The 25,417-nt window shown below is 38.3% G+C and overlaps 1 protein-coding gene across 4 annotated transcripts in view; it reads left to right on the top strand.

The window, feature by feature from the left end:
• The window catches only part of TXNDC16 (thioredoxin domain containing 16), a 125,079-nt gene that overhangs the window by 40,123 nt on the left and 59,539 nt on the right, over positions 1–25,417 (top strand). For all 4 annotated transcript variants that reach the window (XM_032405118.1, XM_032405119.1, XM_032405116.1 and 1 more), the window contains exons 7-9: positions 12,058–12,179; positions 17,325–17,415; positions 20,960–21,110. In XM_032405118.1, coding sequence (XP_032261009.1) covers positions 12,058–12,179; positions 17,325–17,415; positions 20,960–21,110 — 364 coding nt within the window. The remainder of the gene's footprint in view (positions 1–12,057; positions 12,180–17,324; positions 17,416–20,959; positions 21,111–25,417) is intronic.

The following is a 25,417-nucleotide window of genomic DNA, read 5'->3' as shown; positions in this document are numbered from 1 at the left end:
AAAAGAAAAAGAAAAAGATAAAAACAAACAAAAACAGAACAAAACAAAAAAAAAAACAGAATATGATCAAATATGATCAGGTTGGTGCATAGATCAGTGCCACACACTAGATTTTGGGTATATTTTGGTCTGTTAGAAGATAGTGCCTCCCAAAATTTTAAAGAAAGAAAAACTTATATATGTACAAAAATAAGGGTTGATATGATGAAGGGGTGGAATATAATTGTAAAGATGAAAATTATAAAAAATTTTATAAAAAGAATTGATAAGAAGTTGTTTGAAAAAAGAAAGAAGAGGATTTAAAAAAAAAGGGGGGGAGAGAATGTGATCAGGCAGGAGAGTAGAACAAAACCATACACTAGAGATTTAGGGTATATTTTGATCTGTTAGAAGAAACTATCTCAAAATTTTAAAGAGAGAACAACTTATATATATATGCCAAAAATAAGGGTAACTACTATGAAGGTATAGAATATGACTCTAAAAATGAAAAATAAAAATGTTTTTTAAAAAGGAGATTGATAAGATGTTGGTTGAAAAAGGGAAAAAGAAAAATTCAAAAAAAAAAAAAGTTAAAAAAAAAATTAACTTTGAAAGACTAAAGAATCATGGTAAAAAAGCCATGGATTCTATGTGCATTATTCCCCTAGCGCTGGAGTTCTGCCGTTCTCATTGATGGGTAAACTTGGTCTTGGCTGGCTGTTCTCGCTGATCTTCTGGGGGAAGGGCCTGTTGCTGTGGTTCCCAAATGTCTTTGCTGGAGGTGGAATTGCCCCGTCTTTGCCCGGTCTGGGCTAGGTAATCTGCTCGGGTTTGCTCTCAGAGCTTTTGTTCCCTGCACGCTTTCCCTACAGCTTTGGAGGACGAGAGTGAAAATGGGGGCCTCCCAGTCTCCACCCCGGAGGAGCCGAGAACTCGGGGCCCCACTCCTCAGTGAGCCCCCAGAGAAAAGCAGTCAGTCACTCCCGTCTCCCCAGTCTCCGGCCACACTCTGTGCTCACCCGGCCTGTGACCGAGCATTTCTATCTCTGGCACCCGACTCGGTTTGGAGTCTCCAAACCCAGCGGATCTCTGCAGTGCGCTCCCGCGCCTCTCCTCCTGGGGGAGGAAGGTGAGTCTCCCCGGATCTGCCGCTTGTTGGGTCCCTGCTGGAGGAGCAGTGGCCCGACTGTGCCACGGATCACGGTTTATGGCAGCCCCGAGCTGAGAGCCCTCTCCTCGGCTCCGTCTCTGCAGCTGGCTTCCCTGCTCCGATACCTGGGAGCTCTGCCGCACTCAGGCACCCCCAGTCTTCCTGTGACCCCAAGGGTCCTGAGACCACACTGTCCCATGAGGGTTCCACCCCCCGCTTAGCCACTGGAGCGATGTCCCTCAGCGGAGCCGACTTCTAAAAGTTCCAATTTTGTGCTCCGCGGCTCTATCACTTGCCAGAAGCGGCTGACAGAGGCCCCCTCCCCCGCCGTCTATCCTGCCGAATATCACCTCGGATTCACTTCTCCGCACGTCCTACGTTCCAGAAAGTGGTCGCTTTTCTGTTCAGAGAGTTGTTGCTATTCTTTTCTTCGATCTCCTGTTGAGTTTGTAGGTGTTCAGAATAGTTTGATCCCTATCCAGCTGAATTCCTGAGACCAGACGAAATCCAGGTCTCCTACTCCTCCGCCATTTTGCTCCGCCCCCTAACTCCTTATTGGATGTACAATTTGCTAATATCTTCTTCCATTCAAGAGGTTGTCTTTTCCTTATGATTTTCTTCGCTGTGTAAAAGCTTTTTAGTTTGATATACTCCCATTTGTTTGTTTTAGCTTGTTTTGCTTTTTGCTGGTCCAAAAAAATATTGCTAAGACAGATATGAAAGAGCTTACTGCCTATGTTTTCTTCCAGGAATTTTATGATTCCAGGTCTTACATTCCAAGTCCTTAATCCATTTTATTTTGGTACATGGTGTAATATAGTGGTCCAGTTTTATTCTTTTGCATGTAGCTATCCAGTTTTCCCAACACCATTTAAGAGTTCTTTTGTGTATCATGAATACAAATTCTTTATTAGACATGTTGCAAATATTCTCTCCCAGGCTTGGCTTTTTTTCATTCTCTTAATAGTGTCTTTGACAAAGCAGGAGTTTTTAATAATAATAATGAAGTCCAGCTTAACAATTTTTTCTTTATGGATTGTACTTTCAATGTTGTATCCAAAAATTCATTGCCAAATCCGAGGTCACCAAGATTTTCTTCTATATTATCTTCTATAAGTTTTATAGAAGTTTGTATGTTTTACATTTAGATCTATGATTCATTTGAGTTACTCTAGTGAAAGTGTAAAGCCAGTGTCTAATTTCATTTGTTTGCATGTGGATGTCCAGTTGTTTTAGCTATCCTTTCTTCATTAAATTGCTTTTTCTCCTTTGTCAAAGATGAGACTCTATTTGTGTGGTTTCAGTTTTAAACATAAAGCTTTGATGTTTGGAATTTAACTAGTATAGGGATGGATTTAGCTCTATACTAGCCAGGTAGCTACACAGTTGTCTCAATACAACTGAGGTTAGTGAATCTCTTTACTATTCAAGACATTACCTTTTATACTAAACTCTCATGTGTATATATATACATACATACTAGTACCGTTGCTTTAATTATTGAGGCTTTATAATATGAAGGTCCAGCCCCTTCATATTTCTGTTTTCAGAATTGCTTGTTCGTTTTGTTTACATACGACATTTAAAATTAGCTTGTCCACTTTCTCCCCCTCCCTGACTAAATCCTACTGGCATTAAATTTATAAATTATTTTAGGGACAATTGACATCTTTATAATGAATCTTTCCATCCCAGACCTGATGTCTTTCCATTTGTTCAGCTTTTCTTTTGTGACCTCCAGTAGAGTTTTAATGCTTTCATCATTTATGACTGGACACTTAAATATATTGCTAGGCATTTTATCTCTTTAGTTTCTATTGTAAATGGGTTCTTTTCTTTCATTGTCTTCTAGCATACACATATTAATATTTTATGTGTGTATATGTATGTATAATATATGTGTATGGGAAAGATAGAAGTATAATGTATAATTATAATTATATGTATTAAGTTTATGTCCTTTGACCTTACTGAATTTTTATTATTTTAAAGAAGACTGGAAAAACAAACTAGTTAGATTACAGTAATAATACCTTTATTGTAGAATGCATGAAAAATATAGAAAGCCATGAAAAGCCCACCTAAAATTCTTCATAATCCCATTTCCTAGAGCTAGTTATTTATTTTTGTTTATATCCTTAAGTTTTTTTCATAAGACACTGTTATTTGATATTAATATATATATAAGAGCTTTGTCTTTTTTTCTAAGACACCATTATCTGATACTAAATATATATATGAGCTATATCTGTGTGTATATATATCTATATATGTAAGTATATTATATAGGAGGTATATAGTTATATATAAATAATTCTTCTAAGTTTAAGTTAAGCATTTTATTAGGCAATAAACTGATGAGCCAAAACTTCCTGGCATTTATTCAAATATGTTAATTTCAATTAATTTGTCAGTTATTTGTGACTCAAATCCACTTCTTAGCCTTGTAATCAAGAAGAAAAAATATTTGTAGATTATATTGTTTTTATATTTCTCGAAATACTTGTATATATACTCAAAACTTGCATTTGAGAATATTTATATTGCTTTATTTGGCTTGCTTTTTAAAAATGTGTAAACCCATGCTGTTATTTTTTTCTTCAAAGCATTTGAATTTGTTCTTTATGTAGAATGTTTTCATTGAGATCAGTGATCTGCAATTATATTTGAACTTTGCTTCTTTGGCAACAGAAAAGATCAAGGTTTTAGCTAACTTTTATTCTCTGAATATAGGAAAATTGTTTAGGAGAAAGATTAAGTTAGTAAAAATCTAAGAATAGAATAATACATATAAAGTTAGGGTAAGCTTTATCTATTTTTGGACCGTTAAGTCCAGTTAAGTAGTGTTTTTTGGTAAGATATTTAAAATACTCCTAAAATATCATTGATTGAAAATATACTGACATATTGGTCTATTAAAATTTTCCTACATTGGGGCGCCTGGGTGACTCAGTCAGTTAAGCCTCTGACTATTGATTTTGGCTCCAGGTCATGATCTCAGGGTCGAGCCCGATGCTCGGCTCTGTGCTGGGTGTGGAGCCTCCTTAAGATTCTCTCTCTCCCTCTCCCTTACCCCTACTTGTGCACATGTGTGTGCGGGCACACATGAGCGTGCATGGGTGTTTGCTTACTCTCAAAAAATTTTTTTTCCTTGCATTGGTATTTCAGGATATATTAAGTGAAATAAACCAAGTATTTTAGAGTATAGCACAGGCACCATGTATGTAAGATGGCAGGTATTAAGTCTAGATCTCTGAAGGGTCTCTGATGTTACCCTACTTGTATATATAATTGCAGAAACACTAGGGCTGTGAATCAGAAGTCAGACCACAGAGCAGTGACAGCAGCTGGGGTAGCATGGTAGTACTAGGTCCTCCTTACCCGGTTCTCCATAGAGCAAGGTGAGAGCCATATGCTTACACCTGGACTTATAGCGAGGTTTGGAGAAGGAGAACTCTGAAATTATGACTCTCTGAGCTTCTTTTTTTTATTAGATTTTATTTATTTTTTTGAGAGAGCTCGAGAGAGCACAAGCAGGGGAAGCAACAGAGGGAGAAGTAGAAGCAGGCTTTCCGCTGAGCAGGGAGCCCTGATGTGGGGCTCGATTCCAGGATCCTGGGATCATGACCTGAGCCGAAGGCAGACATTTAACCAACTGAGCCATCCAGGGGCCCGTGAATCTCTGAGCTTCTATAAGAGCTGACACATCTAATCTTTTTTTCTAGAAGTAGAGTGGTTGCTCAGCTTATTTTTTTTCTCTGAAAGTAAACAGATCCTCTCTGGGGCAGGAGAAGATCTCTGCTCCTAAATTTAACCTTTGGCTTCAGGGAGGATAGGAAAGGTTTTATTGCTCCTTGAATGGGAGCTTGTGGCTTCAGAGAAAGGAGGCAAGCTTAGAAGGTGCAGAGGAGACAACCTCCAATGTTGTGTCATGCTAGGTTTCATCTGTAGGAGACTTGGACTGTGTAGGAACACTGAGAAATCCAGGGAGGATTGTCTTGTAACAGAAACATATATAAATACATGTTTATGGCTTATATGTATATGGCGTACATATTCAAGGTTCACAGGAAACGGATAATATTGGTTTACAGGAAGGGAATGGGGAAGCTGGGATTGGGGGAAGGCGTTATAGGTAGACTCAACTCTTCAATACAAACGTACCTTGTGTTTTGAACCATATGGAAATTGTTACCAATTTGCAAAATAAATAAAATTTAAATTGAGAATTGGGATTTATAGTCTAAAAGTTCTTAGCCCTGTTTTCTAAAATATATATAGTTAAAACTGGTGGAATTGAGTGGTTTGATAACCAAATAAGGAAAATTTTACTCCCAGCTTCTAGATGAAAAAGGGTGATATTTAGAAAAAGAGAGTTAAAATAGCAATTAATCTTTATTTGTTTATTGAGAATATCATATATCTAACCAGTGTGAGGCAGGTCAGGTAGAGGATAGGAGATTAAGGCACTATAATCTCAAATGTGGATTGGAAAGTTGTATGATATATGAAGAAGTCAGGATTTACTGAGGATTTGAGTCCCCATTCCTGATTTTCCATAGTGTGATCTGAGCAATTTATCTTTTCTGGCTTTCCTCATTTTTAAATGTTACGATTGCAACCTCATGAGATTGTTGTGAAGATCAAATAAGGTAATGCCTGTGAAAATAAATTGTGGGTTTTAGCCAGTACTCGACGAGTGTTAGTTGCTTTTTTCTGTGTAAATGCAGGAAGTCTCCTTTTGCAATTAAGAAAAAAAAAAAAAGGAATCCAAATTCAGATGTTCTGTTTCACACACAGCGCTAACAGAAGTGAGTTCATGCGAGTTCATGCTGTGATAGTTGCTGTGATATTTGCAGTGAGGTAGCAGTTGCAAAGAAAGACCATCCTTATAGTCATTGTTGATTCCTAAACACCATCAAATGATGCAAAAGGAAAGATTATACAGGACTATAAGAAACAATGAAAGCTCATGAACTCTTCATTAAAATGTGGTACTTGGTATTCTTGTGACAGTGTTTTGTCACAAAGTGGTTTCTTTCCCTTTAAATTAACATACTACTTATTATAATATGAACTTCAAATATTAGGGGAGTTATTTTCAACTATCATAATTTCTGCTAATATTTTGTCCTTTAATACATTATTGCCAAGCCAGGCTATTAAGTCTTAAGGTGACGTTATTATAGAACCTCTGGAAAAAGCTACTCTTACAAGTGTCTTCCTCTAAGATCCTAAACTGCACCCATGCTGGTCCTGTCTTAATAGGTTTGGCTATTGCTTGTTCTTTTATCTGTGTCAGGTTTGTTAGTGCACAGTATTGTCAGGTGGGTTCCTGTTTGATAGTGACATACTTTTTACTGGGAAATTGTAATAAAAAATTACTTTCTTGGATTTGAATTCCTCACAGCTCTATGTTAACTGGTAGAAGTGATTATTTCCCCATACGGTGCCCTTTTATACCAAGTCCTTATACCAGTGCATAGCACTATGCATGACATGTATTAGGTGTTCATAAAATATTGGATTGATGGATGAGTGAATTTGGAAGCTTCACTCTTTGGTTGTTAAAAATGGGAGAAGCAGAAATCCTTTCATGTTACAAGCCTGCAAGATTGTTTCTGGTGATACAGTTTTATAAGGAGTAAGCTAATAGGAGAATATACAATATACGACAAAAAGGATAAGACCCATATTTGTGTATTTGTGAATTTATTACTTGTACTCTCCATTTATATTTCAGAGGTGGCTTCTGTTTGTTATTTTAACTGTATTAATTTAGAAAATGCTTAATAAATGTTTTGGGATATTTCATTTTATACATGGATCTGCCCAGTCACAATGTAATTAATTTAGATCAAAGTAATTTGTTCCTCTCCCAGTGTTGTTTTTCCTCCTTCCCCTCCCCTTTTTTTCTTTCTTTTAAAAAAAAAAAATTTTTTTTTTTAATAAGGATTTGGTATGGCAAAATAGAAGGTAACATTTCCTTTTTACTGGTTTTTTTTAGGAATAATGACCCAAACCTAATGTAAAAATAGTCTTTTTTTTTTTCTGAAAAAAGGCTGAACGGGCTGCTGCTCCAAAAGCAGGGTCTAGTAGACTCTTCAGTTTCTTCCTTTCCTCTGCTTTCCTTCCTTGCTTTTTGTTTTTTTGGCACCGGTTCAGTTCTGGGCCATATTATAATGGTTTTGATAGGAGGGTCTCAGGAAAAGCATGCCAAAGAAGAGGAAGGCCTTTCTGGGGCAGGAAGAGCTTCCAAGGTCAGAGCAGCTCCAGACTGTTTCACCCCATCATTAAACAAGAAAATGCCAAGACAGGCTTTTCCTTTTACCCATTTCTGTCAGGAGTTCTCCTCTTTGTGACTAGAGTGAAGGAGCACAGGCTTGTGAATGGATCCTAGAGATCCCTGCACGTCCCCATATTCTAGAAATTAACATTAAAAATGTGTTAAAGCTAGGAAGCCACTGGGAACAATCACGGAGGTCATTAGATTATGAATGTCATTAGTTTTGGTTATTATTACCTCATGGATAATGACTACTTAATGAGCTTTGGGACATTAGGCAAGGTAACCTCTCTAAGAGAGCCCCGTGACCTTATCTCTAAAATGGAGTTAATGATAGTACTGATCTCAGATGGTTGCTATGAAAATTAAGCAAGACTGAGTGCATTTCTGAGTGTTTTTAGTTAAAAGCCTCAAAATCTGGGTCTGACTGGCTTAAGCAGAAAAGGATTTGGAGTGGATATAGGAAATCTCAGGCTTGCTAGAAGGGCTGGAGAACTGGACTCAGAGTTAATACGGTTCTAAATTAGAGTCAAAAGCATGACCCACAACTAGTCTGGGAGTGACGGCTGCATTAGTGCTGAGTGTCAGATGTGACAGCTTGCCTCACCTGTGCTGGGCTGTCATTGACACTGTTGTCACTCCTGCTTTTAAAGCTGACTATTGCTCTACTGCTTCTTGAAATAATTCTGTACTGTCCCTTATTCTTTACATCACTGGCTCCTGATCCAGAATGTCAGGCAAGTGATTCTGGGTCATATGGCCGTGCCTTGCAGCAGGGAGCCTAGAAGAGCAAATTTATGATATTATTAGCTTTCGTGGGGGGATTTGGGCTCTGCCCACTGTGAAGACATAGAAAACTGGAAATCCCCAAAGCAAAAGAGAGTTCAGAGCTGGGCGGTCCCCAGACTGATAAAATTGCCACTACCGTGGAGTGCTTTGTACTGTGCCTGACATGTGGTAGGTGCCCCCCAAACGTTGGCTTTTGTTAATTTATATTTGCCAGTTTTACTGAGAAACAAGGTTAGGGAGATTTGTACTCCCAGATAGGATTTTTGAAGCAAGTGGATTAGATCTGCTAGAGCAATAAAGATAAATGGGCAGATGTAATTTCCAAGCCTAGAATTTACGTGCTAGTCCAATTAAGTTCACTAGATGTCCTCTCCCTCTGGACTGAAATATTTCAAGGGTAATTCTGGACAGGTTAGCCAAAATGTATAAGCAACAAACAACCCAGGTTGCCACCGAGACTCCCCTGCCATTCATTAGTTGCCTCCCTTTTCACCTGGTTTCCCATTTATGAGTGGTCAGTACTAAACATAGTTTAGAAAGTTCTGGCCTCAGTGTCAGAAGACCTGGATTTGAATCTCAGCTCTACCCGTGACTACCACTCTGATCTGGACAGGTTACATAATCCCTCAGGTTGTTCCATGTGTGTATAATAAAGAATATTTAGATCAGATACAGTCAGCTGGAGTCTGGCGTGCAACTCTTTTGCTGACTTGTTCAATCTCACTGAGCTGCACCTGGAACACACCGACTTGGTCAAGGTGAACTTCGCCCACCTCCCATGCCTCATCTCCCTACACTCCCTCTGCCTGAAGAGGGACAAGGTGGCCATTGTGGCTAGTTCACTGGACTGGGTTTGGAACTTGGAGAAAATGGACCTGTTGGGCAATAAGATCAAATACATGGAGCCCCATGTGTTTGAGACCTTGCCGCACCTGCGGTCTCTGCAGCTGGACTCCAGTCGCCTCATCTACATCGAGCCCTGGATCCTCAACTCTTGGAAGTCATTGATGAGCATCATCCTGGCCTGGAACCTATGGGACTGTGGACGCAATGTGTGCGGCCTGGCCTCATGGCTCCACAGCTTCCAGGGGTGCTATGGTGACAAATCGCAGTGTGCCAGTCGGGACGTACGTGCAGGGCAAAGACATCCTAGATGCCGTGTGCACCTTCTGCCTCTTCGAGGATGGGGCCAAGTCCACAGCGGCCATCTGCTCTGGGCCGTCACAACCACAGTGACCTGGGCTCCCAGCCAGTCTGGCCACCATACTTGCTGACGGCAGGGAGGAGCAGCTCGATGGCACGTAGGAGCTGGCTACTATGGCTCTCCCCCAGCAAGCATGCTGATAACACCATGCAGATCTACAAGGTGGTCACAGGCACCATGGCCCTCATCTTCTCCTGCCTCATCGTGGTCCTGGTGCTCTCTGTCTCCTGAAAGTGTTTCCTAGCCAGCTTCAGGCAGCTCAGATAGTGCTTTGTCATGTAGTGCAGGAAGCAAAAGCAGAAATGGACCATGCATCAGATGGCTGCCATGTCTGCCCAGGAATACTATGTTGATTACAAACTAAACCACATGGAGGGAGCCCTGGTGGTCATGATACACTCCTTGACTGAAACTGTAAGGGGATATCTCAACAGGAAGGTCTGTCCATATTAAGGAATCTGAGAGTGTAAAAAGGTAGCAATCATTGATTTTTTTTTTTTTGTAAACGAAATGTTTAAAATAAAATAGCACAGTTTTTACCAAAAAAATATTTAAATAATACCATTGAGGATTTAAATGAAAACATGTGAAAATATCTAGCAAATAGTACTGCTCAGTAAATATTTCTTTTAAAGAGCCCTGGGAATTACAGAAGATTAAGTTTTACATTTCTTCAAAAAAAATTGAAGAAATCTATAATGTATAGGTAAATATGTAAGCCAGTGTAATTTAGGGCACCTATTTCAGGGTATCCATTAAGTCACAATAGTTTTATAATAATACTAAGACCTTATTTGCCTTTTTCATTTTCATTCTCTTATGAATTCAGTTTCCAGAGGCTATATGATGTGTTGTGTGATGTCACAACAGATTGAGTGAAGACACAGATATGAGAATCCAGCTGTCTTCTATTTAGCCCAAATAGTAAAGAGATTTGCAAAAATATAAAACAATGCCACTCTTACCACCAAATTTTTCTTTTGTTTTGGAAAATTTAATTATTTTTAAATAGAGTGTTAATATGCAGTGGTGTTTATTATTATTTTTAAAAGAATTAACAAATATTTTTAAATTGCTGTTTTAATTTCTATTTTGGTAACTACAAATAGAGGTAACCTACATAAACAAAAGCTCTTTGAGGAGTTCAGTGATTTTTAAAGGTACAAAGGATCCTGAGACCAAAAAGTTTGAGAACTGTTGTATTCTCAGAAAGTGCCATGTTTTCCATAAGAGGAAACTATGGTTGACTAATTTATTGGAGACAGTTTGATTATTTAAGTATATGGACTTGGAACAGTTTTTAAAAATCCTTGAAGTTTAGCCTAAAAAATACACACACACACACACACGCACACACACACACATGCATGTGGAGGATTAAGTGGGATGAGCTGTTAGGGATAGATAATTTATATAGAAGTAGAAAATTTAAAAAGGAAATTCTTTTAGATGAAGAAATATGATTAATTAGTCTGATCTACACATTGAAAAGATGATCTGGAAGAATTATGGTCAGGTGGAAAGATCACTGAATTAGGAACGAAGAGACCTGTTTTATGTTCTGTTCCTGGCTCCTCAATTCCATGTTTTGGATTTGCATTTCTTCAAATGAATGGGAATAAATAATTCCTACCCTGCTTTTTCTTTCATTCATTCAACAAATATTGATTGCTTAGAATGTACTAGGCTCTATTCTAAGTTATTATAGTGATTAAAATATGCAAGGCCCTGACTCAGGAAGGTAACAGTTTTAATAAAAGATGCAGGCATAAACAAGTAAATAAATATATAAGCAATTACAAATTGTGATAAGTGCTACAAAGGATCAAATAGTGTGAAATTAAAGAGAAAAGTGCTACAGACCTAATTACAGAGGACCAACAGGGTAGGTTTCTCTGAGGCAGTGATGTTTAAACTAAGACCAGATGCATGAGAAGGAGCAGAGAGAGTAGTTTTCAGCAAAGAGAACTGTGTGTGCAAAGGTCTTGAGGTGTGCCTAAAGTATGGTAGACATGAGGAATGGTAAAACAAAATGGAGTTGGAGAAGTAGGTCATGCAGAGCCTTGTATGCTGTGGAAAAGAGCCTTCAGTTTAGATGTGTAAAGGGCTCAAATATGTTCAAGGCTGAGACATGTTTACGGGATTATTGGGCCAAAGTAGGATATTAGTGAATACAACTTAAATACATTAAGGTAGTTGTGATGGAGCAGGAGCACCATTTCTCGCAACTGTTCCTGGTTGATGTTCTCAGGTATAGGCAAATGATTGAGAGAGTGATTTTAATTCAGTATTAAAATGCTTAGGTTCTGGGGTGCCTGGGTGGGCTCAGTTGGTTGAGCGTCTGCCTTGGGTTCAGGTCATGATCCCAGGGTCCTGGGATTGAGCCCCGCATCGGGCTCCCTGCTCAGCAGTGAGTCTGTTTCTCCCTCTCTCTCTGCCCCTCCACCTGCTTGTGCTCACACATGCTCTTTCTCTCTCTCTCAAATAAATAAAATCTTTTTAAAAAGTGCTTAGGTTCTTACTACTGATAATTTGTTCAAAAGAGTTAAGTTTCTCTTTTTGATTAGGTTCTTTAACTTACTGAAAATACATATTAAATAACTACGTATCAGGTTCTTCTACCAATAACATCTCTGTTTATTTCAGTGCTCTTCTTTTTAATGAAGTAAAATATATTACCACTCTGGAAGACCTTCAGAACATAGAAAATGCTCTGAAAGGAAAAGCCAACATTGCATTCTCCTATGTAAGAGCCATTGGAACACCAGGTATTTAACTTTTCTCTTAATCTTTGTTGTGCCTCTGCACTTGTCTGCGTATGTTGAAGGACTTAAAATAGCATCCTTACCATTAAGTTTTCTTTCTTTAAGCAGACAGCTTAGTAATGTGATTGAACAAAAACCCTATAGCCAGATTGCCTAGTTAGATGCCCTGCCCCCATGACTTACACTATGACCTTGCACAACTTATGTAACTTTAGTTTCCTAATCAATAAAATGGTGAAAATAACTATGCCTACTTCTTAGTGTTATTATGAGGACCAAATGAATTCAAATAATTAAAATAGTTCCTGATGTATAGGAGTGTCCTATAAGCGTTAGTTACTATTTTTATTTCCTTATGGTCCTCATGGTACCTGGTATAGTAGTTTATAGTATTTGATAATATTGACAATGGTTTTCTGTTTTATTTTAACATTTGCTATTTATGACTTTTTCCTGATTTAAAAAAATATATAATTTTGACAGCATCACCTTGAGCTGTAATATGTAAAATTACGTAATTTTGTAGTAAAGAAGTTTATAAGCATCTTATGAACAAATTATTGTTATGATTTCAGGACTTTCATTTGTTAATGGTTTTAACTTGATCATGTTAATATAAAATGTTAAAGATATTTTTAAAATGGTATATGCTCTATGAAATAAAATCACTTACTGGAAATCATAATTTTTATAAACATAAAGCTTGGGATACCTGAATGGCTCAGCGGTTAAGCATCTACCTTTGGCTCAGGTCATGATCCCAGGGTCCCGGGATCAAGCCCTGCATTGGGCTCCCTGCTCATCAGAGAGCCTGCATCTCCCTCTCCCTCTGCTGCTCCCCCTGCTTGTGTTCTCTCTCTGTCTGTCTCTCTGTCAAATAAATAAATAAATAAAATCTTTAAAAAAAATAAACATAAAGCTTGATGGCTACATAGCATGCCACAAATTTAATATACTTGTAAAATAATGCTCTACAATTAGCCTGTTTTTGTGTACTTTACAGGGTTCTCAGGTTATCGTACATAGTTTGTAATTGTCATCAATGAGAAGGATGAGCTAGAGAGAGTTTACCTTGTTACAGTGGAACCAGAACTCCCTGGTTTGTATTTTAACAGGATCAGTCCGACTTCTGTGTTTGGAATAGGCTGGAAGGAGGAATAGTGGAATAAGGAAGGAAAATTAGGAAGTTATTGCAATAAGGGAGGTGAGAGATGAGATGATGGTGGGTGGCTTGGATCAGGGTGTTAGTGCAGGTGGCAGTAAATTTGAACTCAGCCAGTATTTTGGTTGTAGGACTAACTGAATTTGCCGACATATTAGATGTGGAGTGAGAGAGAAATATCACAGACCACGGTAGCTCTGGGGTTTTAGCTTGAGTTACTTGAAAGGTGAAATTGCTGATAACTGAGGTGGGGTAGATTGAAAATAGACAGTTTGGAGAGGAAGCTCTGGAATTCACTTTTGGACATCATACTTGTGAAATACCCCGTAGACATCTTTGGAGAGATGTCAGCAAGGTAGTTGGATGCTATGAGTCCGCATTTGATGGTGGAGATACAGACTAGGGCTATAAATTTGGGGGATAAAGCTGTGAGACCAGAAGAGATCACAAAGTGAGTGATGCTAGATGGGAAAGAGAAGACTGAACTGTTCAGATCTGTCAACATTTACAGGTCACTGAAGTGAGATGGAATAAAGAGACAGAAGGAATGGACTGTGTGGTAGGAATATCCTGTAAGCAAAGTGAAGATAGGGTTTTAAGGAAGAGATAGGAACGGTTGTGTCAAATGATGCTGAAAGGTTAATTAGGATAAGAGCTGCCAATTGGCCTAATTATGCTTAGCACTATGGAATTTGTTGGTGACCTTGACAAGCACAGTTTCTGTAAAGTGGGGTAAATGCCTGATAGGGGTACAAGAGACTAGGTAGAGAGCAACTGGGGACTGAATATGGAGACTCATTAGAGAAATTTTGCTGTTAAGGGAAGGAGGAAAATGGGGCAGTGACTGGAAGAGTATGTAGGTCAAGTGAAGAATTTCTTAAGAAGTATATTTGTATGTTGACAAGAAAGATCCAGTAGAAAGCATAAACTACAGCATAGAGGAAAAAGCAGGGAGAATTACTGGAACAACATCTTTGAGTCAACAAGAAGCAATGAAATCTAGTGAATGAGGGGAGGTGTGGTTCTTTGCTGGGAGCACAGAAAATTCATCTATGGTAAATGGAGGGAAGACAGAGAATATGAGCATCAGTTTTGTTAAGTGGGCAGATAAATATGCTTGTGGAATTTTTTTTGGTTTTGCTTTTGTAATTGGCTATGTTTTCTCAGTGAAATAAAAATAAAATCATCAGATAGTTTGAAGAGAGAAGAGATGAAATAGTTGTTTTAGAAGACCTGAAAATAAAGAATGGTTGGTGCGTCTGGATGGCTCAGACTTGTTAAGTGTCTGACTCTTGATTTCAGCTCAGGTCATGGTCTCAGGGTCCTGAGATCGAGCACTGTGTGGGGCTCCGCCATGAGTGGGGAGTCTGCTTAAGATTCTCTCTCTCCCCCTCCCTCTGTCCCATGCCCCCAGCTTGTGCTCTCTTTCTCTCTAAAATAAATAAATAAAATCTTAAAAAAAAAAAAAAAAAGAATGGTTGCCAGGCAGCAATAATATTTGATATCAGTAATCTAAAGTGAGATCATGGGGTGCCTGGGTGGCCCAGTAGGTTAAGTGTCGGACTCTTGATTTGGCTCAGGTCATGATCTCAGGGTGGTGGGATTGTGCCCTGTGTAAGTGAGGAGTCTGCTTAAGATCCTCTCCCTCTGCCCTTTTCCCTGCTTGTGTTCTCTCTCTCTCTCAAATAAATAAATAAATAAATAAAATCTTTAAAAAATATATAAAGTGAGATCATTAGTGTGGTGATGCTAATAGGTTTTTGTTTTTTTTCCCCTCCAGCCATGTTTACTTAGTACAGAATAAGCAGAGTACCTGACTTAACCTGAATTGCATTTTAGCCAGATAAGGGAGTGATTATAAAGACTGATCATGGAATGTAAGCTGGGCTAAGAAGGAAGAGAAAACCTGAAGGAGTGGAGGACAGTGAAAACGATAAGACTGTAGTTCCTGGGGGATTATGTGCTAGACAGAGTGACCTGGAGATGGAAGGGTGGGTGTGTTTATGGAAGCAAGGGGTTGGGGGAATGCTAGACTTTGAGATTTTGGAGGGGTTTGCAAGTGATTGGTAATTATAAGGCCTGGTGTGGGACCATAGCAGCGGGTGGTTAAGGTAGACTTGAAGAGAGATCACTGGAGTCTCTAGAGAGGACCAAAGACTGAGAGGCTAGGATTGGCAAGTATCATCTATGAGGATAATAAAATCACCAAGGATTATGAGGAAATAGTATTGGAGAGAATGACAATGTGACAGAAGCTAAATTATTTTTGTGGAATGAGGGGGGTTGTTTCTGGCTGGGGTGGTAGATGACTCCAAGGCAGAATGGTGAGTGGAATACTCTGATGACACTTGACTCGCGTGGTAGAAGATTCAGTGGGGGTGAGGAAGATGACTGCCTAGAAATGGCAGTGAGGAGAAAAGGGAAAATAAAATAAAATGGAAAGGAAGAAATGCTTCAAGTAAATAGTTTGAGAAAATTTCCCAGGACTAAAGGATTTGAGCTTCCGAATTGAAAGGGCTCACTGAATCCCAGCATAATGGATGAATGTAGAGCCACACCAAAGCATCTCATTTTGCAGGTGCAGAATATTGGGAACAAACACTGTTCGAAAAGCTTCCAGAAAGAAAGAGTATACAGTTAAAGGATCAAGAATCAGAATCGCATTGGACTTCTCAGTTGCAGCCCTAGAAACTGAAGAAAATGGAGCAATGCTTTCAGAATTCTCAGGGGAAATGACTTGAACGTAGAATTCAATATGCAGAGAACTACAATTAGTTACAATATAGAATAAAGACACTTTCAGAAGCGTAAGGTCACAAAATATGTGTATTTCATATATCCTCTCACAAGAAGGTGCTAGAGAATGGGACCAAGGGAGCAAATCAGTCAAGAGGATGTGGATAACAGGACAAAGGACCCAACAAAGGAGAAAGAGTAAGAGAATTCCCAGGATGATGATGAAGTGAGTAGTGAGTTCCCAAGATAGAAGCTGTGCAGCAGGCCCAGTCGCAGGAGTCCGTAATGCAGTAAATCAGTAGGCTCTCCAGAAATGTCTATAAGAAGAGGGAACTGCTAGTGTGCTGATCTATTTGAAGTATTGAGAACATTAGCCAGTAGTGGAAGAATTTAGAAATAAATTAGAAATAAATTTAAACAAATTAAAAAGTTATAACTGGTGAAAAAGTTGCTCAAAAAAGGAGAAACGTTCATTTTGCACTCTATGGCTCACTTGTAAATAGTATACACTGAGTTACAACAATGTAAATACAGATAATTGAGCTAATAAAAATTAGAACTATATTGGGATCATTGAGGGGATAGAAGTGTGCATGTTTGTGGAGTGAGGTTTTGGGAAAGAGCTAAGTTATCATCTGCCATAGTGGGAAGTCAATAGATAATATTAATAACACTTTAAAAAATCAGGAAATAAGAGTGTAAGAATGTCATTTAAAGACTTGGAGGTAAATACCAAAAGAAACAGTAAAAGAATTGAAAGCAGCTGTCCCTTGGAAATTGGAAATGGGGTGGAGGTGGGCGGGTAGGGGGGCAGAAATTGTTGTTTTTCTTAATATGTTTTGTAGAATTGTTTCTTTTTAAACTATGTATAAGGATAAGTTTGATTAAAAGAAAACCAAGCCAGAAACAATACGCAGGCATACACATAGATAAAATATAACATATAAAAATTGGATGGTGGATGCATAGTCTCTGTAGAGACTCTCCCCTACTATGAGGAAGAAACTGTCACAGATTTGTCATATGTTATATTCTCAAGTATAACTCATTTCTATTTCCTGTTAACTCTTCTCTTTCCTTGGATAGAACAGACTTTTCATAATTTCTTTAACTGCCTGCATTTTCCCGACTGGGATCCCTACCAGGAATTTTTCTTTATAATAGAGCCTAAAACAGTGTAGGGCATTATTCAGAAGAGAGTCACACAAACTAACTTCTTGTGTCTCCCAACTGTCTTGTCTCCTCTTCAGAGCACAGAGCAGTCATGGAAGTTGCTTTTGTGTATGGGACTACATACCAGTTTGTCCTAACCACGGAAACTGCCCTTTTGGAAAGTATTGGGTATGTACAAGAGGCATATGTCAACAGTTTTAAGTTTGCTTCTTTCACATTACTTATTCAACATCTCCATCAGACTCTCACATCATGGACTTACCCGAGAGGAATTGTAAGCAGATGGGAATATATAAATGAAACTGGAAATCCCCTTCATTATTATTGTCTGCCATTCTACAGTCTGAAAATGAATTTAAATATGCAGAGATGATGTTAGGCTAAGGTGAATAAAGACAATATGGATAAGCACAATATGTGATCCCACGAGTGGTCAAGTGTATTTTAGGAATAGATCTCCCACAGTGATCAGATAGGTGATAAAATAACAGCTTTCATAACTAAGCTCCAGAAGTTCTTCCTGAGAGTTCTGTAAGTTACTTTGTTAGGCTAGTCTTAAATGTATTTAAGTACAGTTTTTGAGCAGAATGTTTTAAATGTTTATTTTTCTTGTCTAGTTTTTAGCTTACAATTTCAGGTAGAGGCCTTCTTTTGACTTTTTACCTGGGCAACCTAGGGTTGAAGTTTTTCTTTCCTTTGGTGCTTATAGAACACAGGGAATAACCAGTGTATATTTTAAAGACTTTGCCTCAAAATGCTCTTCAAGAAAATTAATACAAAGCAAGACAAAATGGTGATTGTGTGAACTTTTTATACCATGCAAGAGCTTGTTTGTTTGTTTGTTTGTTTAAAGGTTTTATTTATTCATTTATCAGAAGGAGAGAGAGAGAGTGAGCACAAGCAGGGGGAGAGGCAGAGGGAGAGAGAGAAGCAGGATCCCCATTGAGCATTTCTTTTCTCATTCATCTCTTCTGATTGAACTGTCATTCTGCTGATTCCCTCATTAATGAATTAAAGAAAAGTTTGATGTATGATTACTGTTTGTATAAAAATTAATATTTTTAACAATTTGGGACTTCTGCTGACAGTACTGCAAAACTTTGCCGTAAGTCACTGAGTCTCAGGATATGATAAGCAGTGGTTTAGGCAGCTGCTTTGCTACTCCCAACGTAGACTGCCAGTTTCCCATCCCAGAATGGGGGAAGCCTGATTATTCTCATCTCATGGCAATTCTATGGTAGCCCCGCAGTTTTGCTGACGGTCAATTGTTTGTACTTTTTTTTATGTACTTATTTTTCAGGTGATGAATAGTTGCAAATAAAGATGACATGCTTAAAACACAGAAGAGTATTTATTTATTAGCAATACGTAGGTCCTATCATTTATCTTACAAAATCTGTTCAGCAAGCTATACTATATACATAGCATATTCTGATCTATGGCTAAACATGGTCATGTTCTGGAAGGGTTTTTGCTTTCCCCTATTTTTAAAATGAGAATTTTAAAATGTCCAGTTACTCTTTTTTTTTTTTTTGGTATACTTTTGAGTATTTGATACATACATTGGATATGTTTCAGTACTCATTTATTCATGGATAGCGAGATGGTAAGGAGTCATACTTAGACCTGATATGACAGGGAGGGACTATGCATTCAGAGCACTATAATCCTATGGCATGACTTCTGGATGAAGTAGTTGGCTAGGACTTTGGGTTGTCTTCTAATGGAGGAGAGGTGAATGCATTTTTTCTTTCATTTGTTCATTCTTTTATTTAACAAATATTTATTGAATGCCCTCTATGTGCTAGGCACTATTCCAGTTGCTGGAGCTATGACACTAGATAAAGTCTAGTATATTAATCATTACATCATGTTGGGCCTGAATTTGTTTGAAATTATATGTTGGTTAAGGAGGGTGTATAGGATAGGTAGTATAAGAGGTGGTGTGCCATGGAGACACCAGTACTTTCTGTGACCTCCCCATACTCCCCTCTTAAAGAATCTGTGTATAGGCCAAGGATGTTACCCCCTCACACCATACATATTACCGTCAGTCAGATCAGAGGTGGCCACCTGATCTGGGGTCAACCAGCCCACTGGCTTACCTGAGCAAATGAGATGCCCTCTCTCAGGAACTTGGAATTGGGCATGGAGAAATGGGATTATACAGTGTTTTTGCTCTCTTGCTCATAGGAATATTTTGGCCATGTAGAAGTAAAGCAGGGAGAGTTATCTTTATAAAGAGAGTTGGGAACTAAAAAGTATTAATGGCAAAACGAAGGTCCCTTGAACTCTTGCTGTTCAGATCTATACATTTATTCTCTGATCTAATTACTTGAATTTTCCTTGTGTTCTGTGATATGTAGTTCTACACTTCCAGTAAGCCCCCCTCCCCACCTTTTTGGTTTCTGTTACCTACAACCAATGATCTCTGATTAAATTACTTTCCAAAATTACTTTATTATTTCAGAGGTTATGATGTCCAACCTCAACTGGGTCCTCCTGCTTTCAATACTTTACTTTTAATATATGTGACTATTTCCTTTTAATATATGTGACTATAGGAGAACCTAAATAGTTCAAAAGATACGTACTTTGAGTTTAAGATTTCAAAAGTTAAGTACTTTAATTGGGTCTTGGCTATATAGTTCCTTTGTCGGAAGTACCCATTTGTCTTCTTCGGGAAGTCCTTCTTTACTGTTTTTAATCTCTGTGATCTTCTTTTCCCTTTCCTTCTTTCTCCTTTATGACTTGAGGCAGAATGAAATATTTCTTTTTTTCTCATAGTACTTTGCATATTATAGCACTTACAAACTACATTAAAAAAACTAAATGTGTCTCCTTTTATCTAAGCCCTTCAAAGATTTGAGTCATCTTATTCATCTTAGTCTTTTGTATTTGGTACAGGGCCTTACACAGAGTAGACTTTAAGTAATCTTTGATCATTTCTTTAACCATTAAATCTATTAGAAATTAGTTTATAATTAAATTTGAAATCAGTGAACCTCAGATCTCAGTTTAAGCGTGTATCCAGAATTAAAATAACATTTTAAAAATAAAAATTTGCAGTATTTTGCCAAACCCTGCTAATGCCATATGGAGATTTTTAAAATGCTATTTTAATTTTGGCAAACCTTACTTACCCACTATAAGTTTATCTTTGAATTCTCATGTTGAAGGGATGCCAGAACTCAAATTATAAGCCATATTTGCTGAGTTTTGTAATATTTCAGATACAAACTCACAAACTCCCACAAACTGTCACATGGTTTCTATCTTAAGGCATGTTTTGGCTGAAGTTTATTCAAAACAGATTTGAGTTTAAATTAAACCTAGAAAATTTGTGTTACAAGGCTTTATTTAGAATAGCTCTAGAAAAGCAACTACATTCGAAGATAATCTCCTTGTCCTCAAGGTGACAGCCTTTTATTTAAAAAAAAAAAAAAAAATTGTGTGGACCTGTCCATAACCTAATTTAGAAGCTTCCATATCAAAAAGTTTAGGGAAAAAATTGCTTATACAACTCTAAAACTGTTTGTTTCTTCTTTTGCTTAGGTCCATTTTATTTTGTTTTACTGTTTTAGATTTTTACTACAACAGTAATTCAAAAGCATGAGACTTAAAGATATTTGGAACTATGTCTTCCTGGATGGTAGAAAGATAACACATTGAACTTCTTCAAGTGAATCTGTCCCTAATTTTTAATTTGTAGCACTGAGGATATCGAAAATGCACATCTCTACTTTTTTCATTGTAAACAAGTCTTGGATTTGACTGAGCAATGTAGAAGAACGCTGATGGAACCACCACTGACTACACTGAATATTCATCGATTTATTAAGACAATGGAAGCCCCTCTGCTGGTATGTTTCTTATTTTATTTTATTATTTTTTAAAGATTTTATTTGTTTGCTTTGAGAGAGAGAGAGAGAGAGAGAGCACGCATAAGCAGGAGGAGGGGCAGAGGCACAGGGAGAGAGAGAATCCCAACCAGACTCCACGCTGATCCCGGGGCTCAGTGCTGGGCTTGATCCCATGACCCTGAGATCACGACCTGAGCCGAAACCAAGAGTTGGAGGCTCAACCGACTGAGCCACCCAGGAGCCCTGTATGTTTCTTATTTTAATATATTAGGTAATTCATACATAAAATTTATTAGGTTTTAACTCGCAGATATGCATTTTAGTTAGATGAACTCTTTTTCCCTTTTTTTTTTATTTTAAAGATTTTATTTATTTGACAGAGAGAGACATAGCGAGAGAGGGAACACAAACGGGGCGTGGGAGAGGGAGAAGCAGGCTTCCTGCCGAGCAGGGAGCCCGATGAGGGGCTCAATCCCAGGACCCTGGGATCATGACCTGAGCCGAAGGCAGACGCTTAATGACTGAGCCACCCAGGTGCCCCTCTTTTTCCCTTTTTTTGGACATAATTCTTTCACTGAGGGGATTTAGGAGTAGTTACTTATTAAAGGTAGAATAGAAGATACACTATTCATGAAATGACATTTTAATGCCTGGAAATATTGTATTGAAATCGGAATATAGCCTTGTGTAAGTGGAAGTAGTTTTAATGAACTGCAGCCACTCCAAGATCACAAAGACCACATCATGGTTAAGGAAAGACCTCTTTTGTGAATGTTTTGATGACCACTTTAAAAGTTGGTACACAGTGAGACTATAGTGTTTCTGTGCCCCACTTCCCTTAGCACTAGCCTGGAAGGATTTTATAGAGACTTAAGTGAGGTGATCGGCAGACCTTTCTCTCTGGAAGTTTGCAGATTGTCTTGAGCATGTGTAAAACCTTCGGTAGGCCTTCTCACTCCGTATATCCTTTTTAAATAAAAATGGTGCACGTGTATTACAAATGATCCAAACGGTGCTGCAAAGCATAAAGGAAAAAAGCTTTTTTAAAGCCATCTAATCCTGTCACTCAGAAATGAACTGTTAGATGACCATCACACCAGTCATGTTTGTGCCCACATGGACACATACAGTGTCTGTGGGTGTGTGGATTAATGGACACATACTATTACATGTGCTGCTTTATAGTAAGAAATTTACACTCTTATTTGAATTTAGCAGAGGAAAAAGAAACTGATGTGAAGTGAGGGGTTATGGAGGTTTTGATATGTCACTTGTTCATTTGAGGGCTCTTTAGGAAATATTGTTTTAATATTTCTTGAGTTCTTTATTTTGAGTCAGTTTTTGTTTAGTTTGATCTTGCCTTCAAATATTTTTTTAAAAAAGCAGTTTATAAGTCTTTTTCCTTTCCTTTCACATGGCAGAGGGGAGAATTCTCCCCTGGGGAGAATACCCCCTGAATTTGTTTGATCTCCCATTTCAGCATAGAGCCCCGAGAGAGAGAGAGAGACCAGTTCACTGTTCAGTTCTTCACCAGCCTCTGTTCTCTCCAGACTCATTTCCTTTTCCCCCAGTACCAAAATATTATTAAGAATTCTCTGGATTTTGGGGCACCTGGGTGGCTCAGTTGGTTAAGTGTCCGACTCTTGATTTTGGCTGGGGTCATGATCTCAGGGTTGTGGGACTGAGCTCTGGGTTTGGCTCGTGCTGAGCATGGAGCTTGCTTGGGATTCTCTCTCCCTCTTCCTCTTCCCCTCTTCCATACTGCCCCGCTTACGGGCACTCTCTCTCTAAAAAAAAAAAGAAAAAAGAAGAAAAGAATTGTCAGGATTTTGTCTACTCACCAGTACTGCTTTTGCCATTGGGGGCAGGACTAGAACTCACCCCAAGCTTTACTAAAAATCTTCAGTACCTTTTTTGGCTACTACATTCTGGCTTGAAGTCATGTCCCTTTCCTAAAGTTTCTGCTCGTTACTTTTGTTTGGCTGTGTTTTAAAACTATTGTTTGTTTTTTTAAGATAGACAATGAGGAGGGCAATTCTCCGATATTACTTCATTTTACTATGCATACTTACCAGGAATTATGTAATATTAGTTTTAAAGTTAAAAAAACAAAAACTTTGAAGATTTCATAATGGCTTGGTATTCAATTAAGTGTGGCTTCCCTTGAAAGCAGTGTATCATGTACACCATTTATATTGTACCTATGTCAATGCCAGCCCCTGAAACCTACATTTCAGAAACAACAAGGTGAATGGTACTCCTGGAACTGTGCACTGCAGGTGACCCTGCTCTAAGCCACCGTTCACCCAAAAGGAATATTAATTTGGCAATCCAAGTCCCTGCTACGTTGGAGTTTGTTTTAATACTTTCACAAAATGATACATCAGCATATTATCACCTAAGCACCTTATTTTCCTTAGACAACTAGGGAACTGGGAAGTAGGATTCAGGCAGAGGTTCCAGAAGCCTGGCTAGACATGGGGAGAGTAGCATGGAGCCAAGAAAGATCTGAAAAGCAGAACTGAAGATCAGTGCCAGCTTGGAGAGCTAGGCTGAGAATCTAAACCTTGGTGTCAGCCTAGAAAGGCCTGGCAGTCCAAAAACACAGGTTAGTGGATTTGTCCATATCAGAACAGAGCAAATAAATGCAAAGTACAGAAAAGGGAGACAAGCCTTGATGAAAAGTTCCCAGAGACTCTTGGTGGGATGGCTAGGGCTTAACCTTGCAGGAATGGGAAGATGATAAAGGGTTCTGAGCTAGTTTGGTCACTTTTACATTTTGGTACTTTAAACATTTGGCTGCATCAGTATTTGAGGTTGTTTTTGTTTTTGGAGAATATACTGGAGGTTAAAGAGTGAAGTAAGGCCAAACATCATGATATAAAACACCTCTTAGAACAAGATTTGATGTACCTGGCTTATGCCTTTTGATGGTATAGTAAGCTAGAAGGGGATAGAGAGGTCCTGAAAGTTAGTACCTAAATTTAATTACTTACAAGTTCTTACCTACAAGACTTAGTCGTAGTTTACTTTGGGTTAGTGTTTCTTACTCTGTTCTTATTTTCTCACAGCCCCACTGATGCTTATCTTCCCCTCTCACATTGCTCTTAACCATTCCTTTATTGTCTTCCACATCAATCTATATACAGGCCTTTGGGGTTCAATCATAGTTGGGTTTTGTATGGTTAGTAAGGCGCCTGGTAAACTAGCCTAGGCTCATGGGTTCAGAATCTGAAAGAATTTGTGTGTTTTCATTATCTGTAAACATTAATAAAAATATAAACTGGGATTTAGACTTTTTTGTAAACTTTTTGTGTGCCTGATCATTGCAATTTTATGCATTATACTTCACTTCTAAGCATATGAAAATAGGTGCAGATTGGGATTGTGTGTGTGTGTGTGTGTGTGTGTGTGTGTGTGTGTGTGTGTGTGTGAAGTAGGGTGCTTGGACACTTAATTATTGTAGATATATAACACAACTATGTCTTATTATTAGGTTGGGGGCATGTCATTTTAATCCTTACAAACTGAAAATAAATCTTGAGTATAGAATTTTATTTTGTTTTTAAAAATTTTTTTTAAAAAAGATTTTATTTATTTATTTGACAGAGAGAGACACAGTGAGAGAGGGAATACAAGCAGGGGGAGTGGGAGAGGGAGAAGGCGGCTTCCCGCCAAGGAGGGAGCCTGATGCGGGGCTCGATCCCAGGACCCCAGGATCATGACCTGAGCCGAAGGCAGACACTTAACGACTGAGCCACCCAGGCGCCTGAGCATAGAATTTTAAGTGGGTTTCAGTCCTCAATTGATTAAATGACATTCTGGCAGGTATGGAGTTACTCTAGATGCATTCTTAAGGTTTCCAACAGTGAAAACAGATGGGAAGATCATTTGGTTATTGTCCCGTTGGCTAATACCAAGGACATTTTGGATGCTGATGGTTTTCCCTGTATTGGACTCAGTTTATTCTAGTAGTTAGAAAGTTTTATCTGAATACCAAGAAGACTCTTCAAGTGCAAATATCTGATAAAATGTTTAAAAATAGATAAATATGTAATATAATTTATCTGAAAAATTTCATTTTTTGTTTGTACATGAGGATAGCTCTCTGTCTCAGATTCAAGACAGTTGAATTAAACCTGCTCCTTTCTATAAGTAATTAGAAGGATGCTATTATATTCATTTAGCTTCTATTATTCCTTGAAGAGTCATGTGGCAGTGTACAATATTATATAGAAGGGTGTTGGCTCCTTACATTATTGCCTCATTTCCTTTTTTTTTATTGTGGCAAAAAATACATAACAAAT

This window comes from Phoca vitulina, unplaced genomic scaffold, assembly GCF_004348235.1.
Source record: "Phoca vitulina isolate PV1807 unplaced genomic scaffold, GSC_HSeal_1.0 scaffold7, whole genome shotgun sequence".
Classification (NCBI taxonomy): domain Eukaryota; kingdom Metazoa; phylum Chordata; class Mammalia; order Carnivora; family Phocidae; genus Phoca; species Phoca vitulina.
This window is presented reverse-complemented; position numbering and strand designations above follow the sequence as displayed.